Source organism: Coregonus lavaretus (assembly GCF_964263955.1).
Source record: "Coregonus lavaretus genome assembly, contig: HAP1_SCAFFOLD_751, whole genome shotgun sequence".
Taxonomy (NCBI): domain Eukaryota; kingdom Metazoa; phylum Chordata; class Actinopteri; order Salmoniformes; family Salmonidae; genus Coregonus; species Coregonus lavaretus.
The window spans coordinates 59997-87894 of NW_028160142.1; the positions used below are offsets into that span (position 1 = coordinate 59997).

Genomic DNA, 27898 nt, shown 5'->3' on the forward strand with positions numbered 1-27898 from the left:
AGTCTGCTGCCTCAGTTTTGATGATGGCAATTTGCATATACTCCAGAATGTCATGAAGAGTGATCAGATGAATTGCAATTAATTGCAAAGTCCCTCTTTTCCATGAAAATGAACTTAATCCCCAAAAAACATTTCCACTGCATTTCAGCCCTGCCACAAAAGGACCAGCTGCCATCATGTCAGTGATTATCTCGTTAACACAGGTGAGAGTGTTGACGAGGACAAGGCTGGAGATCACTCTGTCATGCTGATTGAGTTAGAATAACAGACTGGAAGCTTTAAAAGGAGGGTGGTGCTTGAAATCATTGTTCTTCCTCTGTTAACCATGGTTACCTGCAAGGAAACACGTGCCGTCATCATTGCTTTGCATAAAAAGGGCTTCACTGGCAAGGATATTGCTGCTAGTAAGATTGCACCTAAATCAACCATTTATCGGATCATCAAGAACTTCAAGGAGAGAGGTTCAATTGTTGTGAAGAAGGCGTCAGGACGCCCAAGAAAGTCCAGCAAGCGCCAGGACCGTCTCCTAAAGTTGATTCAGCTGCGGGATCGGGGCACCACCAGTGCAGAGCTTGCTCAGGAATGGCAGCAGGCAGGTGTGAGTGCATCTGCACGCACAGTGAGGCGAAGACTTTTGGAGGATGGCCTGGTGTCAAGAATGGCAGCAAAGAAGCCACTTCTCTCCAGGAAAAACATCAGGGACAGACTGATATTCTTCAAAAGGTACAGGGATTGGACTGCTGAGGACTGGGGTAAAGTCATTTTCTCTGATGAATCCCCTTTCCGATTGTTTGGGGCATCCGGAAAACACCTTGTCCGGAGAAGACAAGGTGAGCGCTACCATCAATCCTGTGTCATTTGTTTTACATTTTAGTCATTTAGCAGACGCTCTTATCCAGAGCGACTTACAGTTAGTGAGTGCATACATTTTTCATACTGGCCCCCCGTGGGAATCGAACCCACAACCCTGGCATTGCAAGCACCATGCTCTACCAACTGAGCTACACGGGACTATCCAAAGCAACTTACAGTCACGTGTGCATACATGTTCGTATGGGTGGCCCCAGCGGGAATCGAACCCAAGACCCTTGGCGTTGCAAGCGCCTTGCTACCAACTGAGCCACATAGGACATACTTTTGACCAGGGCCCATAGTAGCTCTGGTCAAAAGTAGCGCTCTATATAGGGAATAAAGTGTAATTTGGGACACAAACCTGTTGTCATGTCAACAGTAAAGCATCCTGAGACCATTCATGTGTGGGGTTGCTTCTCAGCCAAGGGAGTGGGCTCACTCACAATTTTGCCTAAGAACACAGCCATGAATAAAGAATGGTACCAACACATCCTCCGAGAGCAACTTCTCCCAACCATCCAAGAACAGTTTGGTGACGACCAATGCCTTTTCCAGCATGATGGAGCACCTTGCCATAAGGCAAAAGTGATAACTAAGTGGCTCGGGGAACAAAACATTGACATTTTGGGTCCATGGCCAGGAAACTCCCCAGACCTTAATCCCATTGAGGACTTGTGGTCGATCCTCAAGAGGCGGGTGGACAAACAAAAACCCACAAATTCTGACAAACTCCAAGCATTGATTATGCAAGAATGGGCTGCCATCAGTCAAGATGTGGCCCAGAAGTTAATTGACAGCATGCCAGGGCGGATTGCAGAGGTCTTGAAAAAGAAGGGTCAACACTGCAAATATTGACTCTTTGCATAAACTTAATGTAATTGTCAATAAAAGCCTATGACACTTATGGAATGCTTGTAAATATACTTCAGTATACCATAGTAACATCTGACAAAAATATCTCATAACACTGACGCAGCGAACTTTGTGAAGACCAATACTTGTGTCATTGTCAAAACTTTTGACCATGACTGTACACTGTAACGTTACTAAGTGATTGTAGCGGGTTTACTAATGCGTTAGTTCTATTAGCTATGCTGACTATGACGTTACTTTAGCAAATATGGTGACAACGATGTAGGATGTGTGTAGCGGTTTGGCTTGGAAAGGTTTTTTCGCCTGGTCACATACAGCTGATGTGTTGTTCATTGAAGTCCACAAGTGAAGGGAAGAGGTGAGCGGAGGAGAGCGCATGCGAGAAGGAATACAACGTGGCTGCTATGAAAGTGAACCTGTTTACGCGTGATCAGGGGTGTATTCATTCCTCTGATTTTGTTGAAAAACGTTTCTTAAAAATAATAAATAATATAAATAATAAATAATATGCCATTTAGCAGACGCTTTTATCCAAAGCGACTTACAGTCATGCGTGCATAAATTTTTTTGTGTATGGGTGGTCCCGGGGATCGAACCCACTACCCTGGCGTTAAACGGAAGCAAACGGAACAAAACGGGGATAAAATACCTGAATTTGTCCAATAGAAACTCTCGTTTGCAACTATTGGACTGATGATTACACCCTATATCAGCTTGATGGGGGGTTTGAGAGTAGGAGATATGTACCAGTACAGTGGGATAGGCAAGCAAGTGATATATGTTTCAGTAAGATTGGATTTTTAGCGTTTATAGCAATGGTTATTAATTGTACTGCAGGGATGGAACGCAAATCGAAGAAAATTGAGGTTGTGGTGGCAGCTGCAGAGATATTTGGGTGTGCGAGACGTGACAGCAGAAGAGTTACAGGGAGTGTTAAGTGGTGATGTCCCATCAATTCAGGTTGAGGGCATTATGTAGGAGTGAGTATATTTAAATAGTGGAGAAGGGTGGGGTTAATCATTAGTAGTAGCTTTGAAGTTATGAGTGTAGTGTTAGATGGTAGGATATTTCTTTGCTTTGTTGTATTTTATTTTTCAAGGAAAGATAAGGGAGTTGTACTCCAGTCTAGTAGGTGGCAGTAATGCAACAAATTGGATGCCAACCGCCGTTAAACCTCATTGAAGAAGAAGAAGAAGAAGAAGAAGAAGAAGCATAAAATGGCGGAAAATATGCAGCTGAAGTCCAACGAGAGCAGATACAAATTCATTGCCTTAACTAATTATGACAAATGTTAAGAAAATGTTGAGCAATGTAATAAAGTAATGACTTTTCAAATAAGTTACACGTTATGTTTGCTGACAATTTGTTAACTACGCTATCCTTACAGCAGTATGTACCAATATGTTAGCTAGCTACCTAACATTAGTTGGCTACTAATACATCGAACTTGCCAGTATATTAACTATATGCTATCTAACTAACTACCCAACATTCTTAGCGTTGCAAAGTGGTATAGCTAGTTGTGCGTTCTCAATGAACATTGTTAATTCGGGTGCTTTCTTAAATACACTGTCTATCTACTCCAATTTCAGAGCACTGAATAACTGATGAATTTACCAACGCTCAACACCCGTTGAGTATGTAGTGTACAATATGTTAGTATGGGTATTCGAACACAGATAATACAACATAATGTCGCACAAGTATGCTTCGTTTATGATATCATATCAACCGCACACTATAACTATAATATGTGACTGTGCATAAGGCCTATCTGCAGGTCCATAAAAGGATGGTTCATTTTGGCAGTGTGTGTGTGTTTGGCTTTACCAGAAGAAATATGGGGTTTCCAGGGTTGGGTAGGTTACACGTAATCAGTTACTCCCTAACTCTTGGGGTTTCCACTTCTGCCTCCCAATGATGACATATTATAGGCCTGTTGTATTGGCAAGGACAGACATTTTAACAGCTGAAATTGTGCGTGGTAACCTTCACTTACCTCCTGTCGTTTGGCATCAGTTATTTTAAGGGCTATACATAAACCATGCATAACATAATGTCCACATAGGAACTACATGACACATCATTTAAAACTGACATTAACTGTTATTATGGTTACTGTAGATAATATATATCACGTTCAATGTCAATAGGGAAATGTAGGCCCATTTAGAGTGTTAACCTCTAACCTGGACACAAGTCACTAGTTCACTTTCACGTATGATGTCTGGTTTTCACTAAGTGTGTGTGTGTGTGTGTGTGTGTGTGTGTGTGTGTGTGTGTGTGTGTGTGCCACCACGTGTCCTCTGCTATGTGACATACACCTCAATTTCGGTCCACAGATCCAGTATAAAAAACTGAAGTCACCTGTGAATTTAACGATACCATGTCCATGGCAACACTTCCTGCAGCGCTGAGTGTCCACTGGTGGAGTACCGCTGGTCTTGGCCTGACCACCAGGGGGAGATGTGGAGCCAGGAGCAGACTGGACAGCACTACAACATCACATCCCCAGAGTCAGACAGCTACACCTGTGAGATCAAAAAACCCATAAGTGAGAAGACACAGACCTACAACAGTAAATACTGCCTGGCCACAGGTAAATTCAAGATCTGAATTAAGGTAGGGGAGGGAATGGCCGGCAGGGATGTAGCTCAGTTGGTAGAGCATGTCGTTTGCAACGCCAGGGTTGTGGGTTCGATTCCCACGGGGGGCCAGTATGAAAAATAAAATAATGTATGCACTCACTAACTGTAAGTCGCTCTGGATAAGAGTGTCTGCTAAATGACTAAAATGTAATGTAAATGTAATATAGTGAGAAAAGGTTTGGGTTTTGAAAAGTAAATACCATTCTGTTAATATACTCAGTCAGGGTTTAATCATGTCCAAGTATTTTGATGCGGTTGGTAAAGGAATTTCCTTGTTCAGGTTTCACTGATCACAGTGGTGGAAAAAGTACCCAGTTGTCATACTTGAGTAAAAATAAAGATACCTTAATCGAAAATGACTGAAGTAAAAGTGAAAGTCACCCAGTAAAATACTACTTGAGTAAAAGTCTAAAAGCATTTGGTTTTAAATATACTTAAGTATTAAAAGTAGAAGTAAAAGTAAAAATAATTTAAATTCCTTATATTAGGCAAACCAGAAAGGACAGTTTTCTTTTCGTTTTTTTCATTTACAGATAGCCAGGACCCAGAGGCACACTCCAACAACATTTACAAACAAAGCATTTGTGTTTAGTGAGTCTGCCAGATCAGAGGCAGTAGGGATGACCAGGGATATTCTCTTGATGAGTGCATGAATTTTGACAATTTTCCTGTCCTACTAAGCACTCAAAATGTAACAAGTACTTTTGGATATCAGGGAAAATGTGTGGAGTAAAAAGTAAAACATTTTCTTCAGAAATGTAGTGAAGTAAAAGTAAAAGTACTTCAGTACTTTACACCATTGAATGATCACATGACCTGTGTGTGTGTGTGTGTGTGTGTGTTACAGGCAACTGGAAGGTCATAGCTTTGGTTTCTGGTGGTGTTATTGGTGTCAATCTGTTGTTAGTTGTGGTTGCTGTTGTGGTCTGTTTCATCAAGAAGTGTTCCAAAGGTAAGCCCATGTCTTTTTAAAGAATCACTTATTACATTGTATTACAGGGTGTATACTTAAACTAAACAACATTACATTGTTAAACACATTTTAAACCCAACATACCTCCTTGCCTGTTGACTTCCCCTTCTTTTTTCTCCCTTGTTTTTATAACCATGGCTAGGCCAATGGAGACGCTGAGAATAGTGACCATCGGCCATCGACATTAACTCTGAGGTGGAGCCAGAGTCAGAGGAGCAAGAGGAGGAATCCAGCAGAGCCACACACAACAGCCAGACTGACGGTCAGAGGTCTCCACCAACCCCTCAGAGAAGGGATGAAGATGGAGCATCAGAGAGAGAGGAGGGAAAGAACATAACTTCTTCCAAACAAACACCTCCATACCGAATTCCCTTACATCAAGACCCAACTTCTCCTAAAACAACGACATTCCCCCACAATCCCCCACCACGTGTTGCACCAAGACCACCATCTATAAGATACTATCATGGCTATCAGATGGGTGTAGAACAAGGAAGAGTAGCGAAAGCAATGGAAACCCAGAGGAGCAGTGGTCAGGTAGACCGAAAGGGAGGAACACCTGGCCTATCAGGTCTGAGGAGACCCACTAGCTCAGTGTCAGACAGTCCAGACACTCCTGATAGAAGCAGTCCAGGATTGTCAGCTGGTCTCAGAGCCACAGCATGTAGGTACACTATCTACTCCAGTAAAATACAGTTCAGGTGCACCCTCTGGACCAGTAGACACTAGCTCAGATACAGCATGTACAGCCATAGAGAGTAGCTCAGATACTGTCTACTTCATAGAGAAGTATAGGTAAATCCTCTGGACCAGTAGACACTAGCTCAGATACAGCATGTACAGCCATAGAGAGTAGCTCAGATACTCTGTTTACTTCATAGGGAAGTATAGGTAAATCCTATGTACCAACAGAGACCAGTACAGCTCCAGCCTCTGTACCAGGAGAAACCAGTTGAAAAGCACTTGTTGAATATATAGTTTGTTTGACAAATATTTAGATTCTGTACAGGGAAGGTTTGTTTCTCTTCAGTAAACTCATATCTCTTTCTGGTTATTATGTATCATATTGTATGAAAAAAAATATGTATGCACTCACTACCTGTAAGTCGCTCTGGATAAGAGCGTCTGCTAAATGGCTTAAATGTAAAATATTGTTATCCTGTATGTTATGTGCTGTCATGTTTAGCCGACGCTACTATAATTTTTTATAAACTTTGAATAATGTGAATTATAATGAAATGTTGATCCATGCAACAAGATGGCAAACACATATTATGTTTTGAGGAAAACAGTTCATTGTGTGAATGTTTTTTTGTGCATGCCTCATACAGTAGTCCTAGAGGTCAATGGCTATAGGCTGGTTAATCAAAAGCCCTCAGACTCAGTGGACAGGAGGACAATTAGACAAACTATAGTTATTAAGTTACCTTTGAATATTACAGTATTGCCAACTTTTGTTACATTATAGCACAGTGATCCAATCAATTCTAAATTATATATGTAATTCTGTACATTGTAGCCAATTATACACGCAGCCAAAGACCAGGTATGGGCACGACTACAGCAAGGAATATTCCAGAAGTGGTTTGAAAAAATGTATATTAAAGTTATTATAGCATATAAATATAATGGAATGTTGTATTGCAGCTATTAAACATTATTTACAAGTCAAATGGAACGTTATTTTATGTTCAACCTCATGCAGAGGGAGGAACTAAAATCCACATTTTACTTTCACTTTCACAGCCTCGGTAGGCTAGGCTAGGAACCACACAGTGTTTTACCATATCTCATTTGAACTTAGTTTATTTAGATAATACATAAAAGTAACTAACTAGCAAATATGTCCAAACGAACGCTCATCAGATTGTGCTTCTGGCTTTATCTGGCGCGACCGGTGGTCTCAGGAGGTAAGTTGAACTGACTGGCGGAGCCGAAGGAAGCGTTTGGCCGACCTAATATTTGTTAGGCTACTTGTTTGCTATTGTGTGCTAGTTGTATAGCCTAGCCTACAACATCACATAATATTTGATTATCATGAACAATTGGTATATATATATGTAAGATAATGTGCCTTATGAACACTATGTGGGCTGCAACTTCAAGTTAGAAGCGCAGCCGCCGAGTGGGATTCATATAAAAGAAAAAAAGAAACATGGCACTCTGAAATCATAAACGACATTATGGATGGATGGACAATAGCCTAAATACGCTCTTCCTATTGATTTTCAACATGGAAAGTCAGAATAACGACGTCTATGTGGGTTTCGTTGAGAAATAAGGACCGCACCCTTATTCAGTTTAGCTACACACAGAGCCAACTTCAGGAAGTTATCGGATGAGTCCTGGCCTAACCAAGGCTCAAAACTACAGAAGGGTCTGCATGATCGTGGCAGGGCCGGTTTTAGGGGCTGGCCCGCTATACCGTACCTCCTTGCCCATCCAAATAAAATATTGAAATATTTGTCATTTATTTGACCGAGACTCACGCCGACAGAAAGACCCATCAAACTCAGATAAAGAATCCGAGCGAGCGAAACAGCGTTCCTCTGTCTCAGTATGTGTAAACAATGTATCTGATTCTGTCTGGACCAAAAGAGTATGGCATGTCATACTATTTCTGTCCAGACAGCATCAGATACATGGGCAACATATAGGATACTGGCTTCCCCTAAAGTATTTACTAGGGATCCCCCTTACTAGGGATGCCCCCTACTCTTCCTGGGGTCCAAACACATTTAGGCACTTACATTACACATAAAACAGAAGATAAAACAGTTCATCATATAACATTATTACACCACTACATATCTACAATACAAAATGTATAATACCACCATACAACAATATTACAATGTACATGTGTGTAGAGTGTGTGTGCTAGCGTTTGTGTGTGTCTGTACCTGTGTGTGTGTGTCTCTTCACGGTTCCCGCTGTTCCATAAGGTGTATTTTTATCTGTTTTTTAAATTTGATTCTACTGCTTGCATCAGTTACCTGATGTGGAATAGAGTTCCATGTAGTCATGGCTCTATGTAGTACTGTACGCTTCCTATAGCACTTCGAGATATTAGCTGATGTAAGAAGGGCTATATAAAATAAAATTGATTGATTGATATAGTGTGTTCTGGACTTGGGGATTGTGAAGAGACCTCTGGTGTCATGTCTTGTGGGGTATGCGTGGGTGTCCGAGCTGTGTGCTAGTAGTTTAAACAGACAGCTCAGTGCATTCAGCTTGTCAACACTTCTTACAAAATCAAGTAGTGATGAAGTCAATCTCTCCTCCACTTTGAGCCATGAAAGATTTACATGCATATCATTAATGTTAGCTCTCCGTGTACATTTAAGGGCCAGCCGTGCTGCGCTGTTCTGAGCCAATTGTAATTTTCCTAAGTCCCTCTTTGTGGCACATGACCACACGACTGAACAGATTGTTTTGCCACAATTACATAATTACTCCTGACTAAATAAAAACATTGAAAATACTTCACCAGAGAGCTTGACTTAGCCACAGAGGATCATTAAAATACTTCACCAGAGAGCATGACTTAGCCACAGAGGATCATTAAAATACTTCACCAGAGAGCTTGACTTAGCCACAGAGGATCATTAGCTTAATATAAAAATATATCTGTGGATTGTTTCAAATCACAAGTGCATAGGCCTATGCCTATTTTGGAATCCCACAATTTGGGCAGTGGGCGTGACAATATGTCTAGCTGATTGAGTTGCAGCTGTCAATGAAAAGCATAAAAAATGTGTGAAGATAATGTGTGTTGAGTATAATTTTTAATGTTGCAACAAGATGAAGGGGAAGGGTGTGTGGCGAAGATATGGCGTCTCTCTCCAGAATGCACTCAGCTCTCCAGAATGCACTCAGCTGTCTCCCGCCAATCCTTGCCCATTCATTGTTTCATTGTGTGAATTGTTTGCCCTTTGATTGTTGATTTTTAAAATCAATTCCCCATTACATAGAGAATGGCGCCGGAGGAGATGGCTGCCATTTTACCGGCTCCTGACCAATTGTGCTATTGTGTGTGTTTTTTTCGCGTTATTTGTAACTTATTTTGTTCCTAATGTTTCTGCCACCATCTCTTATGACCGAAAAGAGCTTCTGGATATCAGGACAGCGATTACTCAACTCGTATTGGACGAAGATTTTTTCTTTAACAAGTCGGACGCAAAGGATTTTCTTCAGACACCGGACAAGGCCCAAATCCCTGTCATTCGCATGAGAAAGAGACGGAGATATCGGGGACGTAGGTCAGGGTGCCTTGTAAGGATCCGACGGCGAGTGGGTAATCTGCCTCTACCATCAGTCCTATTAGCCAATGTACAATCATTGGATAACAAAATAGACGAACTACGATCACGGATATCCTACCAACGGGACATTAAAAACTGTAAGATCTTATGTTTCACCGGGTCGTGGCTGAACGACGACATGGATAACATACAGCTGGCGGGATATACGCTGCATCGGCAAGATAGAACAGCTGCCTCCGGTAAGACAAGGGGTGGCGGTCTGTGTATATTTGTAAACAACAGCTGGTGCACGAAATCTAATATTAAGGAAGTCTCGAGGTTTTGCTCGCCTGAGGTAGAGTATCTCATGATAAGCTGTAGACCACACTATTTATCAAGAGAGTTTTCATCTATATTTTTTTGTAGCTGTCTATTTACCACCACAAACCGATGCTGGCACTAAGACTGCACTCAATGAGCTAATTAAGGCCATAAGCAAACAGGAAAACGCTCATCCAGAGCATGACTTAGCCACAGAGGATCATTAAAATTGCAGCTGTCAGTGAAAAGCATAAAAAATATGTGTGAAGATAATGTGTCTTGGGTATAATTTTTTATGTTGCAACAAGAAGGGGAGGGGTGTGTTGTGAATGTATGTAGTGTGTATCTCCAGAATGCGTGCACTCAGCTCTCCAGAATGCACTTAGCGGTCTTCCGCCAATCCTTGCCCATTCATTTTTTCATTGTGTGAATTGTTTGCCCTTTGATTGTTGATTATTTAAATAAATTCCCCATTACATACAGTGCATTTGGAAAGCATTCAGACCCCTTCCCTTTTTCCACATTCTGTTACGTTACAGCCTTATTCTAAAATGGATTAAATTCATTTTTTCCTCATCAATTTACACACAATGCCCTATAATGACAAAGCAAAAACATTTATTTTTTTGGGAGCAAGTAAAAAAAAATGTAAAAGCAGAAATACCTTATTTACATAAGTATTCAGACCCTTTGCTATGAGACTCGAAATTGAGCTCAGGTGCATCCTGTTTGCATTGATCATCCTTGAGATGTTTCTACAACTTGATTGTAGTCCACCTGTGGTAAATTCAATTGATTGGACATGATTTGGAAAGGTACACACCTGTCTATATAAGGTCCCACAGTTGACAGTGCATGTCAGAACAAAAACCAAGCCATGAGGTTGAAGGAATTGTCCGTAGAGCTCAGAGACAGGATTGTGTCGAGGCACAGATCTGGGGAAGGGTACCAAAACATTTCTGCAGCATTGAAGTTCCCCATGAACACAGTGGCCTCCATCATTCTTAAATGAAGAAGTTTGGAACAACCAAGACTCTTCCTAGAGCTGGCCTCCTGGCCAAACTGAGCAATCGGGGTAGAAGGCCCTTGGTCAGGGAGGTGACCAAGAACCCGATGGTCACTCTGACAGATGTCCAGAGTTTCTCTGTGGATATGGGAGAACCTTCCAGAAGGACAACCATCTCTGCAGCACTCCACCAATCAGGCCTTTATGGTAGAGTGGCCAGACGGAAGCCACTCCTCAGTAAAATGCACGACAGCCCACTTGGAGTTTGCCAAAAGGCACCTTAAGGACTCTCAGACCATGAGAAACAAGATTCTCTGGTCTGATGAACCCGATCTAACATTTCTGGAGAGACCTGAAAATAGCTGTGCAGCGACGCTCCCCATCCAACCTGACAGAGCTTGAGAGGATATGCAGAGAAGAATGGGAGAAACTCCCCAAATACAGGTGTGCCAAGCTTGTAGAGTCATACCCAACAAGACTTGAGGCTGTAATCGCTGCCTAAGGTGCTTTCTTCAACAAAGTACTGAGTAAATGGTCTGAATACTATGTAAATGTGATATTTCAGTAAAAAGAAAAAAAACTTGTTTCTCACAAGTGTAGTACAGTGAGGGAAAAAAATATTTGATCCCCTGCTGATTTTGTACGTTTGCCCACTGACAAAGAAATGAGCAGTCTATAATTTTAATGGTAGGTTTATTTGAACAGTGAGAGACAGAATAACAAAAAAAAATCCAGAAAAACGCATGTGAAAAATGTTATAAATTGATTTGCATTTCAATTAGGGAAATAAGTATTTTACCCCCTCTCAATCAGAAATATTTCTGGCTCCCAGGTGTCTTTTATACCGTTAACAAGCTGAGATTAGGAGCACACTCAGTTTGTTACCTGTATAAAAGATACCTGTCCACAGAAGCCATCAATCAATCAGATTCCAAACTCTCCACCATGGCCAAGACCAAAGAGCAAGGATGTCAGGGACAAGATTGTAGACCTACACAAGGCTGGAATGGGCTACAAGACCACGGCAAGCAGCTTGGTGAGAAGGTGACAACAGTTGGTGCGATTATTCGCAAATGGAAGAACTGTCAATCTCCCTCGGCCTGGGGCTCCATGCAAGATCTCACCTTGTGGAGTTGCAATGATCATGAGAATGGTGAGGAATCAGCCCAGAACTACAAGGGAGGATCTTGTCAATGATCTCAAGGCAACTGGGACCATAGTCACCAAGAAAACAATTGGTAACACACTACGCCGTGAAGGACTGAAATCCTGCAGCGCCCGCAAGGTCCCCCTGCTCAAGAAAGCACATATACAGGCCCGTCTGAAGTTTGCCAATTAACATCTGAATGATTCAGAGGAGAACTTGGTGAAAGTGTTGTGGTCAGATGAGGCCAAAATTGAGCTCTTTGGCATCAACTCAACTCGCCGTGTTTGGAGGAGGAGGAATGCTGCCTATGACCCCAAGAACACCATTCCCACCGTCAAACATGGAGGTGGAAACATTATGCTTTCGGGGTGTTTTTCTGCTAAGGGGACAGGACATCTTCACCGCATCAAAGGGATGATAGACGGGGCCATGTATCAAATCAAATCAAATTTTATTGGCCACATGCGCCGAATACAACAGGTGCAGACATTACAGTGAAATGCTTACTTACAGCCCTTAACCAACAGTGCATTTATTTTTAATAAAAAAAGTAGAATAAAACAACAAAAAAGTGTTGAGAAAGAAAAGAGCAGAAGTAAAATAAAATAACAGTAGGGAGGCTATATATACAGGGGGGTACCGGTGCAGAGTCAATGTGCGGGGGCACCGGCTAGTTGAGGTAGTTGAAGTAATATGTACATGTGGGTAGAGTTAAAGTGACTATGCATAAATAATTAACAGAGTAGCAGCTGCGTAAAAAGATGGGGTGTGGGGGCAGTGCAAATAGTCTGGGTAGCCATGATTAGCTATTCAGGAGTCTTATGGCTTGGGGGTAGAAGCTGTTGAGAAGTCTTTTGGACCTTTTGTTTTTAATAACCTGCCCAGAGACTGCGGTTGAAAATTAGCCGGCTGGCTAAAACCGGCACTTTTACTGAAACGTTGATTAATGTGCACTGTCCCTGTAAAAATAAACTCAAACTCAAACCTAGACTTGGCACTCCGGTACCGCTTGCCGTGCGGTAGCAGAGAGAACAGTCTATGACTAGGGTGGCTGGAGTCTTTGACAATTTTGAGGGCCTTCCTCTGACACCGCCTGGTATAGAGGTCCTGGATGGCAGGAAGCTTGGCCCCAGTGATGTACTGGGCCGTACGCACTACCCTTTGTAGTGCCTTGCAGTTGGAGGCCAAGCAGTTGCCATACCAGGCATGTTCCAGTCTGTGCTAGCAAAACAGTCCTGTAGCTTAGCATCTGTGTAATCTGACCACTTTTATTAACCGAGTCACTGGTGCTTCCTGCTTTAGTTTTTGCTTATAAGCAGGAATCAGGAGGATAGAGTTATGGTCAGATTTGCCAAATGGAAGGCGAGGGAGAGCTTTGTATGCGTCTCTGTGTGTGTAGTAAAGGTGGTCTAGAGTTTTTTTTCCTCTGGTTGCACATTTAACATGCTGGTAGAAATTAGGTAGAACGGATTTAAGTTTCCCTGCATTAAAGTCCCCGGCCACTAGGAGCGCTGCCTCTGGATGAGCGTTTTCCTGTGGCCTTCTTATGGCCTTATACAGCTCATTCAGTGCAATCTTAATGCCTTGTCGGTTGTCTGTAGGATATCCTTCGCGGCCGCCTCGTTGAAGAAAAAATCTTCGTCCAATACGAGGTGAGTAATCGCTGTCCTGATATCCAGAAGCTCATTTTGGTTATAAGAGACGATGGCAGAAACATTATGTTCAAAATAAATTACAAATAACGCGGAAAAACACACATAATAGTACAATTGGTTAGAGGGCTGTAAAACCGCAGCCATCTTCTCCGGCGCCACTATATTCACCGTCAAATCTTGGGTGAGAACCTCCTTCCCTCAGCCAGGGCATTGAAAATGGGTCGTGGATGGGTATTCCAGCATGACAATGACCCAAAACACACGGCCAAGGCAACAAAGGAGTGGCTCAAGAAGAAGCACATTACGGTCCTGGAGTGGCCTAGCCAGTCTCCAGACTTTAATCCCATAGAAAATCTGTGGAGGGAGTTGAAGGTTCGAGTTGCCAAACGTCAGCCTCGAAACCTTAATGACTTGGAGAAGATCTGCAAAGAGGAGTGGGACAAAATCCCTCCTGAGATGTGTGCAAACCTGGTGGCCAACTACAAGAAACGTCTGACCTCTGTGATTGCCAACAAGGGTTTTGCCACCAAGTACTAAGTCATGTTTTGCAGAGGGGTCAAATACTTATTTCCCTCATTAAAATGCAAATCAATGTATAACATTTTTGACATGCGTTTTTCTGGATTTTTTTGTTGTTATTCTGTCTCTCACTGTTCAAATAAACCTACCATTAAAATTATAGACTGATCATGTCTTTGTCAGTGGGCAAACATACAAAATCAGCAGGGGATCAAATACTTTTTTCCCTCACTGTAGGTAGTGAACTCTGCAAACAACGTTTCCACTACGAGAATGAGAACGGTAAATGACTGTAATGCTTAACAGTAATGAATGTAACCAAATCACGGGGATTAACGGTACATTTACTAGGCCTACTGGTTACATACAGTGTATTCGGAAAGTGTTCAGACCGCTTCTCTTTTTCCACATTTTGTTTCGTTACATGTCTGTATTCCCAGTGATGTGAAATCCATAGATTAGGGCCTAATTAATTTATTTTAATTGACTGTTTTCCTTATATGAAATGTAACGAAATTGTTATTTGGAAATACAATGATTCGGAAAGTATTCAGACCCCTTGACTTTTCCACATTTTGTTACGTTACAGCAATATAAATAAATAAATAAATAAAAATCCTCATCAATCTATACACAATACCCCATAATGACAGTTTTTTTGAAATTTTTGCAAATGTATTACAAATAAAAAACAGAAACAATCAAAAGGGCAAACAGTTCACACAAAGTAACAATGAATGTGCAAGAATTGTCCGGAGACTGCAGGCTTATTCAGGACAGATTTTGGCGAGAGTGTGCCCTCTCGCTTCGCCTCTTCCTCTCTGCTGAAACTAGCGAGTGAAACGCCGCCCCTCTGTCTTACTATATGTAGCCCATGTATCTGATTCTGTCTGGCCAGAAAAGGTATGACATGCCATACTCCTTTTGTCCAGACAGAATCAGATACATGGGCTACACTTACAGAGAAAGAGGGGCGCTGTTTCGCTCGCTCGGACGCTTTATCTAAGGTTGATGGGTCTTTCTGTCGGTGCCGTCTCGGTCAAATAAATGATCAATATTTCAATATTTTATTTAGACGGGCAAGGAGGTACGGTAGGGCGGGCCAGGCCCCCTAGCACCCGCCTATAACGCCTGCCTTGCTTTATGTGCAAATATTGATATAATAACCATCAGATCGAAGTCAACTTGGAGTCACGCGATAAGTTGTGTGGTCCTCCCACTATGACTCGGGAAAGCATACAGTTTATTAGGCTACAGATTAAATTAGTTATGATGAACTTCACAGGCTGGTGAATGTGCAAGGTGATGAGTTTGATGCTCCTTTCCAATAAATATTGACATTCTTATTCTGGTGACATGATGATCGATGCTTTGCTGCCATTTGACAAATACAAATAATATCGTTCTTATCCATAATAATGTCATAATGTAGATAGTTTACCCCCACTGTAGCTGCGAGCTGTTGGCTAGAGCTTATGTGCCAAGACCAGAGTGGGCACATTTGCTATATAACACAGCAGTCTACAGTGGCTTGCGAAAGTATTCACCCCCCTTGGCATTTTTCCTATTTTGTTGCCTTTGTATCATTTGATTTACACAACATGCCTACCACTTTGAAGATGCAAAAACAGAAAACTTGAGCATGCATAACTATTCACCCCCCCCCCCCCCCCCCCCCCTCCAAGTCAATACTTTGTAGAGCCACCTTTTGCAGCAATTACAGCTGCAAGTCTCTTGGGGTATGTCTCTATAAGCTTGGCACATCTAGCCACTGGGAGTTATGCCCATTCTTCAAGGCAAAATTGCTCCAGATCCTTCAAGTTGAATGGGTTCCGCTGGTGTACAGCAATCTTTATGTCATACCACAGACTCTCAATTGGATTGAGGTCTGGGCTTTGACTAGGCCATAAATGTTTCCCCTTAAACCACTCAAGTGTTGCTTTAGCAGTATGCTTAGGGTCATTGTCCTTCTGGAAGGTGAACCTCCGTCCCAGTCTCAAATCTCTGGAAGACTGAAACAGGTTTCCCTCAATAATTTCCCTGTATTTAGCGCCATCCATCATTCCTTCAATTCTGACCAGTTTCCCAGTCCCTGCTGATGAAAAACATACCCACAGCATGATGCTGCCACCACCATGCTTCACTGTGGGGATGGTGTTCTCGGGGTGATGAGAGGTCTTGGGTTTGCGCCAGACATAGCGTTTTCCTTGATGGCCAAAAAGCTAAATTTTAGTCTCATCTGACCAGAGTACCTTCTTCCATATGTTTGGGGAGTCTCCCACATGCCTTTTGGTGAACATGTTTGCTTATTTCTGGCCACTCGTCCGTAAAGCCCAGCTCTGTGGAATGTACGGCTTAAAGTGGTCCTATGAACAGATACTCATATCTCAGCTGTGGAGCTTTGCAGCTCCTTCAGGGTTATCTTTGGTCTCTTTGTTGCCTCTCTGATTAATGCCCTCCTTGCCTGGTCTGTGAGTTTTGGTGGGCGGCCCTGTCTTGGCAGGTTTGTTGTGGTGTCATATTCATTCCATTTTTTTATAATGGATTTAATGGTGCTCAAAGTTTCTGATATTTTTTTAGAACCCATCCCTGATCTGTACTTCTCCACAACTTTGTCCCTGACCTGTTTGGAGAGCTCCTTGGTCTTCGTGGTGCCGCTTGCTTGGTGGTGCCCCTTGCTTAGTGGTGTTGCAGACTCTGGTGCCTTTCAGAACAGGTGTATATATACTGATATCATGTGACAGATCATGTGACACTTAGATTGCACACAGGTGGACTTTATTTAACTAATTATGTGACTTCTGAAGGTAACTGGTTGCACCAGATCTTATTTAGGGGCTTCATAGCAAAGGGGGTGAATACATATGCATGCACCACTTTTCCGTTATTTTTTTAAAATTATTTTTTTAACAAGTATTTTTCTTCATTTCACTTCATCAATTTGGACTATTTTGTGTATATCCATTAAATGAAATCCAATTAAAAATCTATTACAAAATCTAAATTACAGGTTGTACTGCAACAAAATAGGAAAAATGCCAAGGGGGATGAATACTTTTGCAAGGCACTGTATATAACACAACAGTCTATATAACACAGTCTATATAACACAACAGTGTCACGCTCGTTATAATGATTGGACCAAGGCGCAGCGTGATATGCGTACATCTCTTTTAATAGTGTACTAGCAACACGATACAAAATACAAAAACAACAAAACGAAACGTGAAGTCCTCGGTCATGAACACAAACCAACACGGAACAAGATCCCACAAAACACAAGTGCACAACAGGCTGCCTAAGTATGGTTCCCAATCAGAGACAACAAGCAATAGCTGATTCTCGTTGCCTCTGATTGAGAACCACCCCGGCCAACCTAGAAAACACATGAACTAGAAACTGAACATAGAACACAAAACATAGACCCTACACACCCTGGCTCAACATATAAGAGTCCCCAGAGCCAGGGCGTGACAGTACCCCCCCCCCCCCCCCCCAAAGGCGCGGACTGCGACCGCGCCAACATAAACCCAACAGGGGAGGGGCCGGGTGGGCATTCCACCTCGGAGGCGGATCCGGCTCCGGGCGTGACCACCACCCTCTAACAACCCCCCCCCCGTAGCGCCCCTGGTCTGGTCCCGCTGGCTGGAGCTGGACTGGACATCGGTGGAGCGGATTGCTTAGGCTCCGGTGTGGAGCAGCTGACCGGTACCTGACCAGGCACCGGTGAAACAGGCACGGGCTGTGCCGGACTGACGACGCGCACCACAGGATTGGTGCGGAGAGCAGGAACGGGCCGGACCGGGCTGACGACGCGCACCACTGGCTTGGTGAGGGGAGCAGGAACAGGCCGGACCGGGCTGACGACGCGCACCATTGGCTTGGTGCGAGGGGCAGGAATGGGCCGGACCGGGCTGACGAAGCGCACCACTGGCTTGGTGCGGGAAGCAGGAACAGGCCGGGCCGGGCTGACGACGTGCACCATTGGCTTGGTGCGGGGAGCAGGAATGGGCCGGACCGGGCTGACGAAGCGCACCACTGGCTTGGTGCGGGGAGCAGGAACAGGCCGGGCCGGGCTGACGAAGCGCACCACTGGCTTGGTGCGGGGAGCAGGAACAGGCCGGGCTGGGCTGGCGACACGCACCATAGGCTTGGTGCGGGGAGCAGGAACAGGCCGGGCCGGGCTGTTGACGCGCACCATTGGTTTGGTGCGGGGAGCAGGGACGGGCCGGACCGGGCTGACGAAGCACACCACTGGCTTGGTGAGGGGAGCAGGAACAGGCCGGACCGGGCTAGCGACGCGCACCACAGGCTTGGTGCGAAGGGCAGGAACAGGCCGGGCCGGGCTGGCGACGCGCATCACAGGCTTGGTGCGAGGGACAGGAACAGGCCGGACCGTACTGAGAACACACACCACTGGCCTTGTGTGGGGATCAGGAACGGGCCGGACCGGACTGGTAACACACCTCAGTACCTCTCGCCGTGCCTCTACACTCTCCTTCCCTCTACTGACCAATGGCCCCCGTAACCTGGTGGCCTTCTCTCCTCGTCCACAAACTCGCCCTTTATCTGCCTCCAGCAGCCCCGTCGTCCCTGCCATGTGCCCCCCCAAAATGTTTAATTGGGGGTGCCTCTCGCCTGTCCGACGACGGCCCGGTTGGCACCGCTTCTCCTCTCCTGCCTGGGTCTCCCCCTTCATCGCCATCTGGTAACGGACGGCCTCCTCCTCTGTGATCTGCCCCCAACCGAGGAGGACATCCACTAACGTTACCTCCGGCGTTTGCTCATGGACACGCTGCTTGGTCCTGTATTGGTGGGATCTTCTGTCACGCTCGTTATAATGATGGACCAAGGCGCAGCGTGATATGCGTACATCTCTTTTAATAGTGTACTAGCAACACGATACAAAATACAAAAACAACAAAATGAAACGTGAAGTCCTCGGTCATGAACACAAACCAACACAGAACAAGATCCCACAAAACACAAGTGCACAACAGGCTGCCTAAGTATGGTTCCCAATCAGAGACAACAAGCAACAGCTGATTCTCGTTGCCTCTGATTGAGAACCACCCCGGCCAACCTAGAAAACACATGAACTAGAAACTGAACATAGAACACAAAACATAGACCCTACACACCCTGGCTCAACATATAAGAGTCCCCAGAGCCAGGGCGTGACAAACAGTCTATATAACACAGTCTATATAACACAACAGTTTATATAACACAGTCTATATAACACAACAGTCTATATAACACAGTCTATATAACACAACAGTCTATATAACACAGCAGTCTATATAACACAACAGTCTATATAACACAGTCTATATAACACAACAGTCTATATAACACAGTCTATATAACACAACAGTCTATATAACACAACAGTCTATATAACACAACAGTCTATATAACATCTATATAACACAACAGTCTATATAACACAGTCTATATAACACAACAGTCTATATAACACAGTCTATATAACACAGAAGTCTATATAACACAACAGTCTATATAACACAACAGTCTATATAACACAACAGTCTATATAACACAACAGTCTATATAACACAGTCTATATAACACAACAGTCTATATAACACAACAGTCTATATAACACAACAGTCTATATAACACAACAGTCTATATAACACAGCAGTTTGTGACAAACCATCAGTAGAGTGTAAAATGCAATGGAAACCCATTTAACTTGTATTTTTCATTTGGTACACTCTAAAAAGAAAAAGGTTCCTAGAGTATCCTTTAGGGGTTCTTCAAATTGAAACTGTGGGGGAACCCCTATAAGTTCTTAGAAGAACCCTTTAAAAGGAGAAGAACCCCTTTTAATGGATCCTCGAATAACCTTTTGAAGAACCTTTTGGGCTTAATTTTTGAACTACCCCCCCTCCCCTATTATTATTATTATTATTATTATTAATAATAATAATTAGCATAACAATAACAATAACAATAACACAATATTTTAGTTGTCAGTGTTTATTATGATTTTAGTGGCAAAGCAGAATTAAAAAATCTAAATATGAGGTAAACTCCCAGTAGAACCCCAAGTCCAATGGGTATATCTCTGTATCCATAGCCAGAATGATTTTGCAGTACATGGTGATCGAACAGGTTTCCTGTTATATTCATCAGAGGTGTAGGGAGGGTGAAGTCTGTGAATCCCCAAAATAGTAATTATACAGATGATTAACAAAACATGCACACAACAGTATTCATACCTTGGTTTTTGTGGTAAATGTGAATGGAGAAAAAAAACTGTTTTGAGACACATAACATGTCCATAATGTAGAGACCTATGGGATTTTCATTGAAGAGGTAAGGGAGGAGGATGGTAAATGTGATCTGCATAACATACCAATACCAATTGGCATACCTTTGTATGCCTCCTCGTCTGTATACCTGCAGACACAGACACAAAAGTGAGCAGTTCAGTCATCTGCACCCAATACAGCGAGCCTTCAACATATTCTTGTAGCCTACATATTCTTACCTCTTTGTTTATTGATATCCATTGAATTGTGTCCATTTTCTGTTTAAGAAAGATTTACACAAATATGAAAAGATAGATGGTATCATCATAAAACAATATCAATTTAGATCTTTCAAGGGACAAACCTTACCTTAAATTGAGGAGATCTTTACATTTTTCAGTTAAGTGCCTGCACCTGCTGTCCTTTCAAATTCATATCCAAATGTTTCAGTTGGGCAGTTAGGTTCCTGCAAGAACCCCCACCAACTAAGGTTCCTTGATGAACCCCACCTCCTATGGGGTTCATGGAATAACCTTTTGGGGTCCATGTTCAGTGCCAAGAACCCTAAGGTTCTTCAAAGAACGTTGAGGATCTTAGAAGAAACCTTGTTGAACCCCTAAAAGGTTCAACAAGGAGTGTACATGGGAATTTAATGGCAAAAATTATTTTTATGTACACTATGTCATCACACACAGCCTTTTATCTGCAAAAAGTCAGTTTGATGGAACAATATCTCTGGTGGGAAAATGTGCGTATTGTTTTATGCAGATTTTAGAATATTCACATGAAAATATGTCACAAATTGGATGGAAACCTAGCTGGTGATATAATAGTGGACAGCCTCAGAGGCAGGGTGTAGACAAAGATACATTTCCACTCCAGTGGTGGTGGTGAGGAGGGAAATACTATCAAAGTGGGCAGACTACATAGACCAGATACGCCCAGCAAGCACAATTCTAGACATAAAAAGTAAAGGTTGATAATAATGTCAGTTCAATGTCAATAGGGTTAGGACTACATATTTATACCCTAACCATAATGTGTTACCCTGGATACATTGATACTATCTTACATGTATGAAATGTCTGCTTTTCCAGATGATCTTTATCATGAAGTGGGAGGTGTGCTCGTGTTGAAGCCAGACAAGTCCACAGTGACTGACCCCATCATAAGCATCCTATGGAAGCATGGGAAGAACAAGGTGGCAGAGTGGGACAAGGATTTTGGTGGTCTGGAAATCTATGCTGCCTTCAAAGGCCGCACAACCCTGAACCAGGCTACTGGAGAGCTGAGAATCAGTGGATTGACGAAAACAGACAGTGGAGTTTATTCTGTGGAGTTCAACAGCAAATCGCTTGACAAGACATATCAACTATTTGTTATCAGTAAGTGTTTCTGTGTGTGTGTGTGTGCATACATCTGTGTGTGTGTGTACATGTGTGTATGTGTGGTCGTGTAGAAACAGCAGGTTATTCAGTGCCTCACAAGCATTTTCCCAAATTATTCCTGTTTCTTTCCTCTATTTACAGAGGCAGTCCCCAAACCCACAATCACTTCTTCCTGTAACACCAACAAAACCTCCTGCACTCTGACCTGTGAGGGCGACACCACTGATGCTGAACCCGTCACCTACAGCTGGAAAGTGGGAGAGGGGAAGTGGGAGGTCTTAGATAAACAGATGAATGTCTCTAAAAGCGACACTGGCAAACCAACCAATGGTTACAAGTACATCTGCAAGTTGAATAACGCTGTTAGTGGGGAAGGGGAAGTCAGTGAGCCAGTTGAACATGTGTTTGGCCCAGGTGAGTGGACATTCATAAGTATGCTACAGTAATATGTATTGATATGTCAGTAACACTGCTAGTGTTGTAGGACATTTTGAATGCTGCACTATGTTGAATACCTGATGAACTCCTGTCAAAGTATCAATACAAAATGTGTTTTCATTTCAGAGCCTTCTGAAGTTGGTGTTGTTGCTGGTGTTGTCGTTGTCATATTAGTACTTGTCGCCACCATAACAGGTAAGAACAGCACCTCTATAGTAACAGAGCACTGCACATGTACATATTTCTGAAGCACAGATTGACATAACAGCAGCAACAACAGTGAGCTATACCCCCTGAAGGGGATATCTGTTCTACCTGTATTTACAGTAGTGTTCAGGCTACTGCTACAGACAAGACAGGGGGTTAGATGCACCACCTGCCGTAGGGCACAGTCTTCATAATGTGTCACAGTGAGGCACCAATTTGGACCTCGCACAGTATGGATTAGCCTAATCTGAATTAATTAATTAATCAGCAAAAAGGACCGTAATCAATTTGTGGTAACCTAAAAATATGTTTAGCGTACAATGGATATTAGATGTGAAATCGCTGGCTATGTTATTTTACAGGGGTGCAGGTACTGTATGCAGGTTGTTTATTGGTGCTCTCAGAAATGGTTTCTTATTGCAGCTTAACCATGTAATTGTGGGTAAATTCAATAGCTGACATAATATTAATGCAGACTTGTAATTAAGAAGACACCATTTTGTATACATCTGGCCCTTCATTGGACACTGTGTTAACAAACCTCCAAACGAGCTTCAATGCCATACAGCACTCCTTCCGTAGCCTCCAACAGCTCTTAAACGCTAGTAAAACTAAATGCATGCTCTTCAAACGAACGCTGCTTGCACCCGCCCGCCCGACTAGAATCACTACTCTCGGCGGGTCTGACTTAGAATATGTGGACAACTACAAATACCTAGGTGTCTGGTTAGACCGTAAACTCTCCTTCCAGACTCATATTAAGCATCTCCAATCCAAAGTTAAATCTAGAATCGGCTTCCTATTTCGCAACAAAGCCTCCTTCACTCATGCTGCCAAACATGCCCTCGTAAAACTGACTATCCTACCGATCCTTGACTTCAGCGATATAATTTACAAAATAGCCTCCAACACTCTACTCAGCAAATTGGATGTAGTCTATCACAGTGCCATCCGTTTTGTCACCAAAGCCCCATATACTACCCACCATTGTGACCTGTACGCTCTCGTTGGCTGGCCCTCACTACATATTTGGCGCCAAACCCACTGGCTCCAGGTCATCTATAAATCACTGCTAGGCAAATCCCCGCCTTATCTTAGCTCATTGGTCACCATAGCAACACCCACCCTTAGTATGTGCTCCAGCAGGTATATCTCACTGGTCATCCCCAAAGCCAACACCTCCTTTGGTAGCCATTCCTTCCAGTTCTCTGCTGCCAATGACTGGAACAAACTGCAAAAATCTCTGAAGCTGGAGACTCTTATCTCCCTCACTAACTTTAAGCATCAGTTGTCAGAGCAGCTTACCGATCACTGCACCTGTACACAGCCCATCTGTAATTAGCCCACCCAACTACCTCATCCCCATATTGTTATTTATTTTGCTCATTTGCACCCCAGTATCTCTATTTGCACATCATCTTCTCCACATCTATCATTCCAGTGTTCATACTAAATTGTAATTATTTTGCACAATGGCCTATTTATTGCCTTACCTCCATAACTTACCACATTTGCACACACTGTATATATATTTTCTATTGTGTAATTGACTGTACGTTGTGTTTATCCCATATGTAACTCTGTGTTGTTGTTGTTTTTATCGCACTGCTTTGCTTTATCTTGGCCAGGTCGCAGTTGTAAATGAGAACTTGTTCTCAAGTGGCTTACCTGGTTAAATAAAGGTTAAATAAAATAAAATAAAAAAGTCATAAAATATTTGTATTTTTACTCCCCAGTTTGGTTGGTGTGGAAGAAAAAAAACGGTAGGATGATTCTCTGTCTCTTCCTGGTTCAACTCTTCATACTCACTGATTAACCAAAATGTTACACAATGTGAATTTCATTTGAATGAAAGTGTCTTGAAAAACACACCTTTTACATGGTACTTCTATGGGGCCATTTTGACAATGCAGATATGTGGAGATGTTGCCAGAAATGTGTTACTCACATTATTTGTGGCAGCATTTATTTGAAGAACATGTTTTAGTGACATCTACATACAGTATGAGAAGGTGATGACTAATGTGAGTTTAAAGTTAGCAGTGTGTGGACTAGCCTATATAAAATGTGTATTATGCAGTTGGAATCTGCAACAGAAATGTGCTTTAAAAAATGTACGTTTGATGAGTATTTGAAATAACCTGTTTGGTTTTGGTTTCTCTTCACATCTATGCATTCATGCACTGTCAAAATGTTTCCAATAGAGGTAACATTGTGGATAAAGATTCTGTCAACGTCACCCCTTGCTAGTTTATATGTTCCAAAAGCCAATCATTTAATGTGCTTCAGTGTGATTCTTCTGCTTTATTTTATTTGCTCCATGGTTGTCAATCAGGACATTTTCAGTTCTGAGAACTGCTTCCATTTTGTTTTGTTTGATATGCCTGTTGCTGGTTTAGAAATGTGGCTTGTTTCAGAACGTCTCAAGACCTTTGCAGGTTTTGTGTCTTTAAGAGCTTGTGGTTAAAGCGTTCAACTACTGCAGGGGTAGGTAACCCTGGTCCTGGAGGTCTGCAGGCACTTCATGTTTTTGATTTAACCGACCTGGAAGACCAGGTGTGTTGAATTTAGGCAATCACTGAACTGATCAATTAGCTCAGTTGGTCTGGTGTGGTGCCTAGTTGGAAGAAAATCCTGCAGTACCTCCAGAACTCCAGGAATAGGGTTGCCTATCCCTGACCTATTGTATGTTACAAATCAAAAAGTCAGGGTACAGGGGTTGGCTAGAGTCTAAAATGATTTTATGAGCCTTGCGGAGGGCCCTGACCTTAAAGATCTCATCCAGGCTTTTCTGTTTGACTCCAAGTACCTTGCTTGCTGTGATGATAATCCTTCTCATCATATTGCTCTGGCTGACAGTGGCATTGCCAAACCAACAAACAATACAAAAAGTTAATAAAATAATCTCAATGAAAGATTTGTAAAACAGAGTCAGTATAGTACAGTCAACATTAAAAGATCCCAGCTTTTTCAGAAAGTACAGTCTCTGTTGACTCTTTTTGTAGATCAAGTCTGTACATTTATTCCACTGAAGCTTATTGTTCATGAGGACACCCAGATATTTGTATTCCTCTACAATCTATATGTTCTGACCTCTGATAGATGTTGCAGAGGTAGGTGTTGTACGCTTCCTGAAGTCTATGCACATCTCTTTGGTCTTGTTGCTATTGAGGACCAAGTGTGATTTGTCACACCACTCTACAAAGTCATTTAGGATGGTGTTCCTCGTCATCATGCAACAGGCTGATCAAGGCAGTGTCATCAGCGAACTTAATGAGGTGTCTGTCAGGATGGAAACTAGTACAACTATTAGTGTACAGGAGTGGGGGAAAAACACATCCTTGAGGCGAGCCTGTGTTGGTGGTGCATATGTCCGACACGTGGGGATCTACTCTGACCCGCTGTGACCTCTGGCTCAGGAAGTCTAACAGCCACAAAACCATTCCCCCATCTAAGGAGAAGTCCCTTATGAGACTCTGTGCCAGAATGTAAGGCTGGATTGTGTTGAAGTCAGAAGAAAAGTCAACAGAATAATAATAAGCCATTTAGCAGACGCTTTTATCCAAAGCGACTTACAGTCATGTGTGCATACATGTTTACGTATGGGTGGTCCCGGGCATCGAACCCACTACCCTGGCGTTACAAGCACCATGCTCTACCAATTGAGCTACAGAGGACCACAGAACCCTGACATGGGATTTGGCGCCCTCTAGATGTGTATAGACCATGTTGAGGAGAGTAAGAACGGCATCATCAAGTCCTCTGCTGGGCTGATAGGCAAACTGAAACGGGTCGAGGAGGTTCTGGGTGGCACTAAGAATATGACTTCTCACAATTTTCTCAAAGCATTTCATTACTAAGGATGTCAAGGCGACAGGGCGGTGGTCATTCGGCACAGAGGGATTAGATGCTTTAGGAATGGGTATAATTATTGAGTTTTTCCACAATACTGGCACATGTTGCTGGTAGAGCGAGGATTGCTAAATGTCTGTAAAAACACCAGTCAGTGGTTCAGCACAGTGCTTTAACACGTCCAGTTATTTTGTCTGGGCCTGGGCTTTTGTGTGCGTTACACCCCCTGAACAACTTTACAACATCAGCCTGTTTAACAACAACCCTCTCAAACATTTGTAATGATGCTTCCATTTGTTTTACCTCCGACACAAAGTCGTCAGATTCAAATCGTGAGAAGAAAACATTCAGTTCATTAGCCATGTTCTGGCCCTCATGTCTCCCAAGGTCAGCATTGGTTAGCCATGTTCTGGCCTTCATGTCTCCCAAGGTCAGCATTGGTTAGCCATGTTCTGGCCCTCATGTCTCCCAAGGTCAGCATTGGTTAGCCATGTTCTGGCCCTCGTGTCTCCCAAGGTCAGCATTGGTTAGCCATGTTCTGGCGTTCATGTCTCCCAAGGTCAGCATTTGTTAGCCATGTTCTGGCCCTCATGTCTCCCAAGGTCAGCATTGGTTAGCCATGTTCTGGCCCTCATGTCTCCCAAGGTCAGCATTGGTTAGCCATGTTCTGGCCCTCATGTCTCCCAAGGTCAGCATTGGTTTTTACCCTGCCTATGTGGGAGGCACTAGCCATGGATTTAATCCCTCGCCAGGCCACCCTTGAGTTTCCTGAGGAGAGGGTCCTCTCCACCCTTTGCTTGTATGCCTCCTTGTCCACCAGTATCTGTCTTTTGATCTCACGTTGTCTAGCCTGTCTATAACCATCAGCATAAAAGGCCTTCTTCCTATTATGTAGTGATTTTAGATTTTTTGATACCCAAGGCTTATTGTTAGGGAAGATTTTACAGGTTTTAGTAGGCACAACTGACTCAGAAGTTTACATAGTCTGAAACAACATCTGTGAGTTCATCAAGATCAGAGCTGTCCTCATATACCTCATATATCCTCATATACCTCCCACATAGTACAGTCAAAACACCCTTGGAGATGAGTGATACTATTGTCGTTCCAGATCTGAACAGTTTTAACTGTAGGTTTCTCCCTCTCCAGGAGCCGACAGTAGGTTGGCCAGAGGTAGACAACATTGTGGTCTGATGTCCCCAGGGGAGGTCTAGTGGTGGCAGAGAAAGCATTTGGTATTGTCCCATAGCACAAATCAAGAGTCTTATTTTTCCTAGTGTGACATTTCACATACTGGTGGTACGTGCGCAGGATCTTGTGCAAAGTACAGTTGTTAAAATCCCCTAAAATAAATGTGGGTGCGTCGGGGGAGATGGATCCCAGTTTCTGTGACAGATTATAAATAATCTCTGATGCTTTTGCTATATTAGCTTTTGGTTGAATGTACACAACGGTAACAAACAATTGGGGGAGCTCACGGGGCAGATAGTAGGG

General features: G+C 43.0%; 2 protein-coding genes across 2 annotated transcripts in view; both read left to right on the forward strand.

Moving 5' to 3' along the window:
* Nucleotides 1-7099: 7099 nt before the first annotated feature.
* LOC311122092 (uncharacterized protein) overlaps nucleotides 7100-27898 on the forward strand; it is a 183933-nt gene continuing 163134 nt past the window's right edge. Inside the window, exon 1 of the mRNA XM_084196506.1 lies at nucleotides 7100-7256. Within this exon, the coding sequence (XP_084052632.1) occupies nucleotides 7190-7256 (67 nt within the window). The 5' untranslated portion in view covers nucleotides 7100-7189. The remainder of the gene's footprint in view (nucleotides 7257-27898) is intronic.
* Nucleotides 9461-25526, forward strand: LOC311122093 (T-cell surface antigen CD2-like). The gene is made up of 5 exons (XM_084196507.1): nucleotides 9461-9850; nucleotides 21617-21904; nucleotides 22049-22321; nucleotides 22472-22540; nucleotides 24289-25526. The coding sequence occupies exons 1-5, from the start codon at nucleotides 9577-9579 to the stop codon at nucleotides 24366-24368; spliced, it is 984 nt and encodes a 327-aa protein (XP_084052633.1). The 5' UTR covers nucleotides 9461-9576; the 3' UTR covers nucleotides 24369-25526.